Consider the following 13,346-nt stretch of genomic DNA (forward strand, 5'->3'; position numbering starts at 1 on the left):
TTCTTCTATATTTTGAGTTTAATGTTGACAAGGTGTTTCATCTTGTGTTTGCATTTTTGGATACTGAGCAATATTTTAATGTTTCCATATTGTTAAAATAATATGTGTACATATTTTTGAAAACACTAGTGTTCTTGGAATGTGTACCTTTGTAGACTTAAGTTTGGTCAAAAGAACTAAAAACGTTTAATATGTATTTGCAAATGTCTAGCTTATATTTAAATGGAGGCAACGGGTATTTAAAATAAAGAACACTGTTAGCAAATTCATGAAGGCACTTACAGCAGTTTTTTTCATCCATGCCATATGGGCAGTCTGGAAACCCATCGCAGATCAATGTATGCTTCAGACACTGCTTATTGAATGGACATTCCCAAAGATCTCTCTCTTTACAACCTGGAAACAGAAGGAAAAGCTATTAATGATAGATGTACAGTTGAAAATGATGGTGAAATTTAATTAAACAAGGTAAAAATAAAAAAACTTTAGCAAAAACCGCATGTTTTGTTTTGTTTTTTTGCAGAGTTTGGACACCTGTGATTACTATGAATAATGTGATTTTGAAAGGAGTGTCCCGGAGTCTCCATTCTGCACTAGGGATGGAACAGCTCCCTAACAGAAGATCCAAGTCAACATACGGGAAATGGAAAAAGTGAAAAGGCAGTTATGCATTAGCATCCTTCCTGAGCTGTTCCTTTTGCTTCCTGAGTGAACTTGCCAGCATGCAAGGCTCATCTATAAAGCGAGTTATGCCTTAAGCAAATATACCAAAAACCTAGATATGTAAATGGCGCAATCTCAAAACGGAATTTCAGTCTACAAACTGAGGGACCATCTGTGTATTTCTTAAGAGAGGCCCTCCTTATGTTAAACACTTACAAAGTTTGTTTAAGAACCAGGTGCAAAAGCTATTACTTTTTGGTGGTCAGGGACTGAAGGTTGGAAATCTCATCAGGTAATATGGAAAATGGAAATGACTTGGAAAAGATCAGGATTATGAGCTTACAACTGAACTTCAATTTCCCTCCGAGGAGCGAGTACTTAGACGACACTCAGTGCACATCATTTGATCAAGTGCAATGTGCTTGAATGACTTCTAAGATATGCCATGATTCTACTGCAACTAGATGCCTCAGAAAATCCATGGTCCTCACCGTCCTGTGAGGGTGTGAAAGAAAAGATTTCATAGCTTTTAATTTTGGCTTCTGAGTGGGTTTTGAGACAGTTTCAATATGTAGTTAAAGCTGTCCTCAAGATCCACCTGTCTAATTATAGACAAGTGTTCCCTTGATCTTTTTGATGCCGGTCATTTCGCTTATAAAAACAAAAATATGGTTAATTCATAGAAGACCCTCAGTACATGGTTAATTCATATGCAACTACACTATACCTAAAAACACTCTGCTTCCCAAGAAAATATAATTTAAGATATCCAAATTGCAAAGCAGTGACCAAATAAAGATACTCTTCTAAAATTTTAGTTCTCCAGATGTAAAGATCCACAGCCAAACATTGGGATGAAGTGTAGGGAGTCTTGTGGAAGAATCGGGGGAAGGATAGAAAGACTCAGAGGGGACAGAAGCTCCACAAGAAGACCAACAGAGTCAACTAACCAGGGCTCAGGGCAGCTGGTGGAGACTGAAGCTCCAAGCAAGGACTATGCATGGCCGGACCTAGGCCCCCTACACAGATGTAGCTGATGGGCAGCTCAGTCCTTATATGGGTTCCCGAGTAAGGGGAATGGGGGCTGTCTCTGACATGGACTCTGCTGCCTGCTTTTGATTACTTTCCTCTGGTGGGGCTACCTCACCAGGCCACCAGGGAAGAGGATGCACTCAGTCCTACTGCAACTTGATATGCTAGAGTGGGGGCTGCCCTTCTCTTGGGAGTAGGGGAGAGGAGACAGGGGAAACAGGGAGGGAGGATGAAACGAGGAAGAGAGGAAGGAGGGTGGTATGACCAGGATGTAAAGTAAATTAATTAATTAATTAGTTAGTGAGTTAGTTAGTTAGTTAGTTAACTAAAATGAGCCATGAACTTCAAGCTACCATGCCTTGTGCCACCATTAAGGACTCCAATCGTCTGAAAGCATAAACCCAAATAAACTCTTCTATTAAAAAAAGTTAGTTCTCTTCAGACCTATTACAAAGAATTCAGAGAAATCTCATGGATAATTAATTCAGGATTCTTGGAATCTATTATGAGAAAAAACCTTCACTATTAAAATGGTCATTCAAAACAAAGATCAAAATATTTCACCAGAATAGAAATTTTACTGAGATAAAATTAGATTTAGAGTATTTTATCAACCAAATATGTGAGGGATAAATAATGAGAGATCCTCGCTGTCAGCTCACCTAAAGTGTTCTTAGATCCAGACATAGACTCAATGAACCCATGGTCATGGTAGTTGGAGTTTTCAGCTGGCAGAGGATGTCAACCCTAACTGCAATATTATGATGGTGTTGTCTGTCCTCTAAGGATTCAAAGAGGATACTGAAACCTGCCCATGTGTCCCAGTTCTTGCCCAACAGCCTAAACTTATTACTCCATAAGAGAGCAGAGCAAACACAATAGGTAGGATTTTTTTTAGATAGAGAAATCACTATACTAGTGGGGGATGAGAGAAAGCCTGGAGCTAGGAGACCTTCAGAATGAATGGAGAATTTGTACATCTGGATGGAACTAATATAAAACAAACACAGGAACAGATCTCTGAGCATAAGGACTCCCGTAGTGTGTTCTCATGAACAGTAGTAACAACAAAAGGCAATGGCATGCGTTACTTGCTACTCATCTGCAACCTCCAGCCTTAAAGGAGTATTCTCTGAGCATTAATGTTTCCTTTTGTACATTTCCTTTTCTTAAAAAAAGTTTGTACAAACAAACATTTCTTGGGTAGTAAGAATAGACCTTTAATCCCAGCACTCGGGAGGCAGAGGCAGTTGGATTGCTGTGGGTTCGAGGCCAGCCTGGTCTACAAAGAGAGTCCAGGACAGCCAAGGCTACACAGAGAAACCCTGTCTCGCAAAACCAAAAAAAAAAAAAAGAAAGAAAAGAAAAAAAAAGAATAGATTAAATAAAATGTAAGGAGGTCATAGCATTTGTCATGTGGCAGATAGTATTATTTGTGAAGAAACCATTTTGTCTCTAAAATGACACTTTTATGTAACCATGTATTAAATGTATGCTCTAACAGCAAAGTGAATGACTCCTTAAAAGCTGATATGGGTGAGATATGATATTTCATTCATCTTCAGGTTATGAAACTAAATAGCAGATATTAGAGCAACAGCTGTCTAACACTGGACAAACGTCAAGGCACACCGAAGGAGGACAGTGCTATGCAAGTTACTAAGTCCTGATTTACCCAGAACTTTCCAAGCTAAAGCACCAAGTGTTCCTTATCCCAAGAACCCCATTGGTCCCAGGCAAACGCATATGGCTAGTTACTTTAAATTGGCTTAGCACTCTGTTCTCTATGCTTAGTGAACTCACTGCTCACTTTTGCAGACACGCTATGAAACCTGCTTCCATGCCAGAGCTAGGCTCTAAGAAAATTGTTATAAGCAAAGATGGTGAATCAATCTTTCTCTGTGTCTCTCTGTCTCTCTGTCTCTATCCGTCTGTCCCTCTCTGTCTCTGTCTCTCTGTCTGTGTCTGTGTCTCTCTGTCTCTCTGTCTCTCTGTCTCTGTCTCTGTCTCTGTCTCTCTCTCTGTCTCTGTCTCTGTCTCTGTCTCTGTCTCTCTCTCTCTCTCTCTCTCTCTCTCTCTCTCTCTCTCTCTCTCTGTGTGTGTGTGTGTGTGTGTGTGTGTGTGTGTGTGTGTGTGTGTGATTGTTGAGTAGATGAACTATGGTTGGCTGCATTGATATCCAGCCTGCAGCAAGTAAGCATTCAGCTGGAAGAGAGAAAGCCTGCTCACCTCATGGTATCTAAGAAGCAGAAACAAGGCACAAAAACACAATACCAGAACATAGCTCCCCAAATAGACTTCTAATGACTCACTTCCTCCAGTGAGAGCCATCTTCCAACATATCTGTCACCTGCCATTAATGTCATTAAATTGTGAATCTACCCATGAGTTAATCTACCAATTGGGTTAGAACCTTCAGGATCTAATGACCTCTCAGTGGCTGTTCTAAAAGCCAGGGACCAATGACACTTCACACCCCTGCCATAACACTAGCACAGACACTTCTATGACACTTCATATCCAAAGCATAACCCTAAAACAGATATTCTTGCTGTACAAAACTCTTAGCTATGCAAATATGAGGTCCATTCATCTTCTCAAATGCAAGAAATAAAACCTACCTCACCCTTCAGACCAGAGCTGCTAACAAGGGTTAAAGAGAAAATGTGAATCTGGGCTTTTGGGCTGCTAAAAGATGAGACAGTTTAGATCCAGAGCCCACTGGCCAGAGTCTGCCACAGGAAAAACCTGTGGATAAAATCTTACAGTGGATCGTGTGGGTTGGAACAGCCAGTACTCAGGTCTAGAAGGCACGAAGACCCTGCAAGAGTGTACATGATCCTGACACCTCCCCAGTGCTCATCCTAACAGTCAGCATCAATGGCCTACATCCCTCCTGGTTCCTAGGCATTGACCATCATGAACAACTGCACAGGTCCTACAGTTATGACCTATGTCTTTAGTCTTGGCAGGTTTACCAATTCCTCCCTTTCCTAGGGGGAGCACACTTCACATCCTCTTCAACACATAGTGCCTTAATGTGCTGGGAAGAGGCAGGAGGGGAAAATAGTAAAGTTGTAACTATAGAATGAGGATCTTTGTCAATGGATGAAATTCTGGAAACAGAATCATTCATCTTAAATAGCCACCGTCTCTAGGACAATATGCTTACTCATAGGCTTGTCATGAAACCTGGGGGCCTGGTCCAGCTCTGCTTTGGACATGCCGTGCTGTGACCACATGGCCAGAATTAGCTGCCTGAAACAAGACCACGTGAAACACAACTCCTTCCCCAAGCAAGATGCAGAGGGTTAATTTAGAATGGAGTTACCTTTGTTATATTCTCTATTACCAGCACAAGTGGATTCCTGGCTACCATCTTCTGAGGATCAAAGTGGACACATTATAAATCTTTGTGTTATAGAAAACAAAGGAGGGTACAACACAACTTGCAAGTGAGTTCTAGAGAAGGGAAAATGGCAAGCTAAGCTGACAGGTCCTCTAAATGTTGAATCTGTACACCAAGCCTATGCCTTCACCGAGCCCTCCTTCTACTATCCCAAGAAGCTCGTCCAATACACAGCATAAGACGGTGGCACAGGAACCAAGCAGCGAAATATCAACAGGAAAGATCACTCTTTTCCTTTGGCGGGGAGGAATTAGGCCTGCTCAGAGATCAAAAACTAAACCCAGAGGTCCATCCTCCCAAACACATAGCTAGGGCTATGCCTCATGTACAGACACAATGGCTCATTTTTCTGATGGCCACAAAGCAAAGCCGTCTCATCCGCAAGCAAAGGCTTCTGTGTGATAAATTAGCTCAGTGCTCTTAAAGAGCACAAAATAGACAAAACACTCCAGGAAACTTCAAAGTATCACAGTAAGGATCCTCTGAGGACCCCCAGAGGATTGGAGTCTGACAAGTGGTTCTGGTTACATCTAAAGCTTTTGTTTTTATCTGAGTTCAATAAAAGACCAAAGATAATTAATGTCCGTGGTTTTTGTTAATTTGAAGATAAATGAAAGTCCCTCAGCAATTTGTATTGCCATCAATCTTTCTCTGCTTAGGGGATGTCATTATTCAATACTCAGAAGAATGATCTGTTAGTGGTTGTGATACCATATTTAGGAAAATAAAGATTTTATTTTTAGATATAAAGAATTTGCTTACACCGTATTCTCATTTAATGGCCCCACTGAGAAGACCCACTGTGTGCATCAGAGCACAGCTATTTATATAATAGCTTGCATAGACTGTGGTTGTAAACACTAAAAAAAAGTGAACCTCAGCTTTACACAGCCAGAGTCTGGCAGCTAAGAACAAATGCAGAACCCCACTGCTGTTTTCTTTATGTCTTTTGTATTTACGTCTCTGTTCAGATGGCTGTTCTCTGCTGTCTAATGCATTGAAAATGTTATGCTGAAATTAAGCTGATTTTATCAAGTTGCTGGTTTAGCTGTATGTGGATATGTTATCCATTCTGTGACTGACAAGCTGTCAACCTGTAAGATAAGAAAGGGTTGACTCTGCTAATCCCTCCAATGTCTCCAAGGCTTCTCCCCTGTGAATCTATTCTTCAGTGGTGGCTTCACCCTTGTAAGTTCTTACAAGCATTGGTTGAAAACACTCTCAGTATTAGCAAACCTTACAACACTTGTTTACATTAGGAATTGCAACAGCAAAAAAAAATTATCATGAGAGCAGGAGCTACTGTGAGCAAAGCTCTCATTGCTAAGTTCTCATGCATTTATTTTGAGTGTGCACCTACAATTTGTGTGCACTGGTAATCACATTTCCAGATATGAAATTGCTAAAGAAACACACAATCAATGTAATTTCTAACACACTGAATGAAGTAAGTGTTGTTTTGAAGGGAACCCCCAGTAGTGCTGTTTAATTTTCTTTGTGAGCTACAGATTCATGACAGGCAAGCCAAAGCACTGAGTGCCTTCAATGCAAAAGGCATAGAATAAATCAGAGTGATGAGAAATGTGGATTGCAACCCGACTTCCTGTTTCCATTTCCACACAGGCAAATGTGCACATGAAAACAGACAGTAGTAGCAGAGTATGAACTGGATGGTACCCAGGGTCTCATGGGGCCTGGCTTCTTTATCTAATCATCAGTAATCATCAGTAATGTCTTCCCAGCACACAGGACAGCCCATCTGAGTGTATGCATACATGGCAAAGGAGAACTCAACCATCATGGGTCATTTTGGAAAACTCAAAGCAAGTTTTCTCATGTAAATTATTGCTATTAAGACCTGGTGGCACTCAGAGGAAGGACAGCAGGTTACCAAGAAGAGACTTGATACCCTATGAGCATATACAGGGGGAGGTAATCCCCCTCAGTCACAGTCATAGGGGAGGGGAATAAGGGGAAAATGGGAGGGGGGGAAGGATGGGAGGATACAAGGGATGGGATAACCATTGAGATGTAACAAGAATAAATTAATAAAGGAGAAAAATACAAACAAACAAACAAACAAAACAATCAATTTACCTCCAAACAAATTAATTCCTTATTGATCTTTAACTTTTTAAATCAGAGCTATCAATGGTAGACATGATACTTTGAAAATGAACTGAAGGTTAGTTTATTTTATTGTTGTGCCTCTCTGTTCTCAAATCAAAGTCTTAACAAAAACTCGTTATTTAACAAGAATCTTGATATTTGAGGGTCACTTAAGTACTTTATAATAGTACTATGAGTTTATGCTTCATAATGTCTTTTAGAATGAAGACAATTTATTCTTGGGAAGAAACATTTTGTTTTGTTTTTGTTTTCTTGACTCAAGTCTTCAGATAGCAGCCAGAGTGGTGTCAAACTTGTCGTATAGTTGAAGGATGACTTTGGGCTTTCAACCTCCAAAGTGCTTGGATTTCAGGTATGTATTCCCAAGTAACATAACCCATTACTTTTGGCAAATATTTAGTCATCTGATGAAAATCCAGAGCTAGTCACCTCAATAGAGTCACATAACTACTTTGAATAATCTAAAATACTCTATCTTAAACAATACTTTAGAATACCATATCCCAGCAAAAATTCTTAGTGAACAATCTAATACATTCTGGACATACTACTAAAATGACACTCAGTGAATTTTTTTATGTATTTCCTACAAAAAGCTCATAAATAGGCAAAGTATAGGAAGTTCCTAAGTTATTAAATATTGCTCTATAGCAGAATTATACTGACCTCTGTATCATCACCCTGACAGCTATAATCTTCCAGAAGAGGCATGTGTCCATATTTACAGTAGCTGATAGTGGGTTAGTTGATTACTTTTTGCATTTTGTCTTGACCAGGAGGACAATGTTTACTACAAAACTTCATTTTGAGAGGGAAGACAAATGCTTCATATTTCAACGGCCAACAGAATGAAATGATCTCAAAATACATATTGCCTTATATGCTTCCAATGAATAAAGTGTCAATTTTATTTTGGGGTATGACAGGCTAAATAACCATAAGCAAGCTAGCTTTTCGGTCTTACTTCAGTCTTTCTGCTCTGCGCCAGAGAGTGTTTGCTGAAAAGCGTTGTCTGTTTTCTGCACCCTGGCACCCTTTCAGTGGACAGGAACCACAGTTTTCAGGAAAATAACATGAGAATGGCTGTGTCAAATTTCCATTGGCATCTCCCCCTGCCCTACCCTCGCCACTGTTGTTTTGGGGGCTCCATAGCACAAGAGTCAAGGAGAATTTTATCCTTTTCAATGGAGGCAAAGGGAGAGGGGCATGAAAATGAATCTCAATTAAATGTGAGTGCTGTTGCCTGAACAGTCTCATGGGTGTGGATGCCTGATTAGTGGCTCAGGAAGGCAATGGTAAGACATCATTCTTCTTTCCCTAAACCACAGAACAACTGCCTTGCAATTTAATAACAAAAATAGCTCCTCATATTTATGAACTGTTCCTTTTCCTATTTATATACTTATGGCTATAAATTGAAACGTAATTTTATTATGCATTAAAATGTAATTTGGTAGAAAAATCACATCAATTCCTGCCTTGTAGTTTGCTGACTCCAGAAGATGCCACTTCCTAGAACAAGCAGACAGTTTACAGATTCCAACACAGTGCCTTATCGTTGCCAGTTACTACTGTACCTTAATGACAATGCCATCTCATACACATACCACAGTTCTCTTCGTCACTATCGTCGTCGCAGTCAGTCTGGCCATCACATCTTCTGGAACCCAGAACACATCGTCCTGAGCGACACTTGAAGTGACTCGGTGAACATTCTGTCAAAAAGCAGTGCAGCTGTCAGTGGACAGGATCCCAAAGACATCAGCTGACATCTGTGTTTCCATTTGGGGTTGTTGTGAGTAGGCAGGAACTAAAGATACAACAGGTCTCCGCACAGCTGAGACACCTGAGCTTTGCTTGGCTTTCTTCTGTCTGCTGATCCCCAGCCTTCTCCTTCATCCTTGGTACCCACTCTCCAGATCACCACTTAGTACCTGTGCTTTGCAATAACTAAGCATCTTTTAAAATAGACATTAAACAACAGCGTGAGCCTTGCTATCCATGACCCTAACCCACCAGAGGTTCTAATCTTTCATTTGATGAACCAGTGCCCAAGTGTACTTTTCCCATCACTAATCCTACAGTGCCTTCTTACTTGGAAACACCAAGGGTTGCCATTTATCATTAGCTTCACAGCTTCTTAAACAAGCAATACCCACACATAACCAGCTCTGTAAGGGCAGTAGGCATAAAGTGGGAAACACCCAGATGATTAAGCTCATCCGCCAGTTCATTTTTGTTACCTAAAATTATTTTACATATGATAATAATGGTAACAGTGAACAGATAGGTGTGCGCACTTTCTAGGGTAATCGAGCAGTTTTTTAGCATCACCCACCTATGCAGCCGAATTGACAACTAACTAGAAACCCAACAACAGCCCTCCCTCACTCAGAGACTGCAAAAGTGGCTGATGTGTTCATCCATGTTAGCTGCCCTTCCGGGATAAACTAGAACACTAACCTTCCACGTCTTCATTGGGCAGGAGGCAAGTTTGATTGTCTGAATTTTCCTCTGGAAACTCACTGCAATCTGTGTCCTCAGGCCACTGGAGCCCTACAATCCCAAGAACGGACTCACAACGCTCTTTGGAGTGCTCACACAGAAGTCTGCCAGTAGAAAGATGTCATGTCAGAAGACATATAGCTCCATAAGAAATGTATACTCAGAATGTATTTCAGTTTTGATTCTATGCAGGACTTTATGTGTAAGGAGGTGTGTGGAAACATATTGGTGTGCACAATATGCCCATAATCGGCACTTAAGAAACCCAAACAAGCAAAATTCCCTACAAAGAGGACCCAGCTGCTTTCACCAAGATAGATTTGACTACAGATAAAGAATATATAAACAGATTGTCTCCATGACTCAGACTCTCTTCCCTTTGACATTCAACTTTTCTGTCTTTTGGGCAAACATTCTCCAGCCTTTGTTTTCGAGCAGAGGAATGCCTAGCATCACTCCCTATCTCACTTCACCGTGGACCATGAGCCTACACGAGAGACTTCAGTTGAGTGACCCATTGATGAGCAGTTGGGGGGCATGTCCTACACTGGCTTATCCAGGGCTCTGCCTCTGTTCCCTCTTCTTTGGCTTCCACCAACAATGCTCGCTTGTTTTTTCTAAACACAAAACTCAATTTCTAGTTTATGTTTGGAATTTTCAACAAAGATGAATATGGACTATTCTCACATTCAGTTTGAAAAACAGTAAGTTCAATATCATCCAGGCACAATCTGCTGGGTTGGAGTTTTGCTGCATATGTACAACAAAAAAGTACAAACTCAGCGGTTAGCTATTCTCTTAAGGTAACCATTGACTATACCACTTCTGAATTTTACTATAAAATAGAAATACTGCTAGCAGCACCACCAAAAATTCTTGTCAAAATCTGTGTGGCCCTCAGCGGTCGACATCTGCCGTGATGGTGCAACCTTGGTCAAAGGGGATTTTGAACATGAGACATAGTAACCCTCAAGCTTTTAACACATTGGGAGGCTTGGTAAGATTCCTTATCTTTGCATATGCAACTTAAAAAACAAATGACAAGGTTAATAAATATACTCAGCAGAAACAGCTATGCATTAATTCATAAGATTAGGAACATATTGGTTTGTTTATGTGTAAATATCAAAAAACTCCTATTGCTGGCACTGAAGTTTAAAGACATATCATTAAAGCCAAGAAACAGAATTAAAGTCTGTTTAAAAGAAGTTTAACAACATGTTCATTCACTAGCATCTCAGAACTATTTGCAACCCAGTCATTTTAGGTTATAAAACTTAAACCATGAAATTCAATATGGATATACATTTATAAGTAAAGTAAATTAATGATGGACTAGGAAAATCTTATGTAGATATAAAAAGAAAATCAAATGCAGTTGGGGAAGTACTAGTCAAGGTAGCAATTCACTACCATCGTTGACCTTGCTTAACAAACACAGAATAAGATTTACAAATAACTTCAATGGGAAACCAGTAGATACTCTAACAATACTTAGAAGGAAGCTTAATAAAATTCTCAGAATCACTTTTGTCAAGGCAAATGCTTAATTTGACTTTCCTCATCTTGTATGATATGCTTAGCTGCCTGCATCATTCTGAAATCTTACTGTTTCCTGCCCTGACTCCAGAGACACCTTACCTCATCGTGCACTTGATATACAGCCTTAAATTTATTGTCTGCCCATCTGCCCACTATATTGGTATGATTTCTTTTTTTTTTCTTAAAGCTCTGTGTAACTTCTGCTATCCAACATATGGTTTCTATAGTTACCCTTCACATTCAAGCAAGCACATCTGCATAGCCACTCTTGAGTGCAAGACGGCATTGCAGAAGGTAGCAACAGTGACTTCTTGGACAGTCACCTCAGCTATGCATAACCCTTGACTACAGCCTCTTACATGTGGCCCAAAATGGGGACACAGATGCCACTGAGCAACAGCCCATGCACTATCTTCATAACTACATCAACCAATATAGAGCTTCTATCCGATTCAGGGGCCTTGGCATTTAATTAACTTCACAATCCTTTCTTGAACTCTCACTAACAAAACTCAACAAACAAAATACTTATTTCACCAGTGAAAGGACTTGAGGTCCAAAGAGGCTGAGTAATTGGTCTTAGGAGCACAAAGCAACTCGAGAGGACTTGAAGCTGACAATAAACTCCACGGCCACAGTTCTCGCTCTCATGATATTGTTCAGACCCAAGGTTCAAGCTCTGTTCTTGAGATGTTCTTTCATCCATACAGGCAGAAAAAATGTCAATGATGTGCATCACAGTCATGCCTATGAATGACTATCCTGTCTCCCATGTAGTCCTGCTAACTAGTAAGTACTGTTAGAGTAGAACATCTTAAATATATTGATGAAGAACATGTTAAATAATTTTGGAAAGCAAACACATGGGTGTTTCCAGACAAAGCGGCAGACACAGCCCCTTCCTCGGCTCCCTCACACTCTTCTTCTGCTTTGCTTTGGGGTGCTAGTGATCCAATTCATATATTCTAAAGGCTGTGCTACTACTGAACAGCACCCCAACCCGAATTTACATTCAAAAGGATACTTTGTGATCCAACAAAATGAAGCACAGATAAAAATCACATGGCCTGTCATGGAAGGACATCCGTGTTGCCCGTGTTTGGGGCTTGGGTGATGAATTCTTATTCAAACATTCATTTTATTCCTACTTCTTTATCCTTTGAATTTGTTGACTTTCAGAGTCCTTAGCAATATTTATTTGTGTAAACTCAACTTTGTGCTTTTTGTTTGTTTGTTTTGTTTTGTTCTCTCTGAGATAGGATGAGGACGCCTGGCACAGATTTACAAATCAAATTACCTGCAAGGGGGGATGCGTTGGCCTGTATGTACATCACACTTTGGAACCAAAATGGTGCAAGCAAAAAACATGAGGTATTTGTAACAATTGGTTTGTACAAGTGCAGGGAAGAGAGATGACTCCCAGCTGATGGACGCCTCCTTCTGAGTCCTGTGGCCAAGGTAATTTGGATAATGTGTATGATTGTAGGGCAAATTCATACAGAGTTCCAGGGTGATTGGCTCACATTGACCTAACGAAAGAACACACACATACAAATGTGAATATTAGGAGCAACCCCTTTAAGCTTCCCCCTCTCGCAGCCTCCTTTACGTGATTTAGAGCACAGCTTCTAAAGCTCTGGGTCCTTGTTACACAACCATGCATGAGGGATGCAAAATAATTGGCATCTCTCAGAGGTTTCGGAACACACAGCGGCCAAAGCTTAACTCAAAATAAATCAGAAGATGAGTCTGAGGTGTTTCTGACACTTGCAAATGTCACATCGTGTAACTTCACTGCAGCCTTGGTTCTGAACACATGACAATGCATTCTGCAGTACACATCCCAATACATCCTGTGTGGCAGCAACAAACACTGCATGCAATGTGAAACTCCTTGGCTCAGGTCCCAGACTACCCTCTGTTATGAATTACAATGTTTTTACTGCACGTACTAAGTTTTAAGATCTTATAAAAACAAAGTGGTTTAATTACAGGAAATAAAGACAATATTTTCCATCTTTCTTCATCTGTATCAAATTAATATATGTTCAGATTGTATTGTTTT

The 13,346-nt window shown here is 40.3% G+C and overlaps 1 protein-coding gene across 2 annotated transcripts in view; it reads right to left on the reverse strand.

Moving 5' to 3' along the window:
• CORIN (corin, serine peptidase) overlaps positions 1-13,346 on the reverse strand; it is a 222,320-nt gene that overhangs the window by 43,931 nt on the left and 165,043 nt on the right. For both annotated transcript variants that reach the window (XM_084760391.1, XM_084760392.1), the window contains exons 11-14: positions 12,579-12,810; positions 9,698-9,843; positions 8,842-8,949; positions 283-396 (exon numbers count right to left, since the gene is read on the reverse strand). In XM_084760391.1, the coding sequence (XP_084616517.1) occupies positions 283-396; positions 8,842-8,949; positions 9,698-9,843; positions 12,579-12,810 (600 nt within the window). The remainder of the gene's footprint in view (positions 1-282; positions 397-8,841; positions 8,950-9,697; positions 9,844-12,578; positions 12,811-13,346) is intronic.

Source organism: Acomys minous, assembly GCF_964271855.1.
Source record: "Acomys minous genome assembly, chromosome: 15".
NCBI classification, from domain to species: domain Eukaryota; kingdom Metazoa; phylum Chordata; class Mammalia; order Rodentia; family Muridae; genus Acomys; species Acomys minous.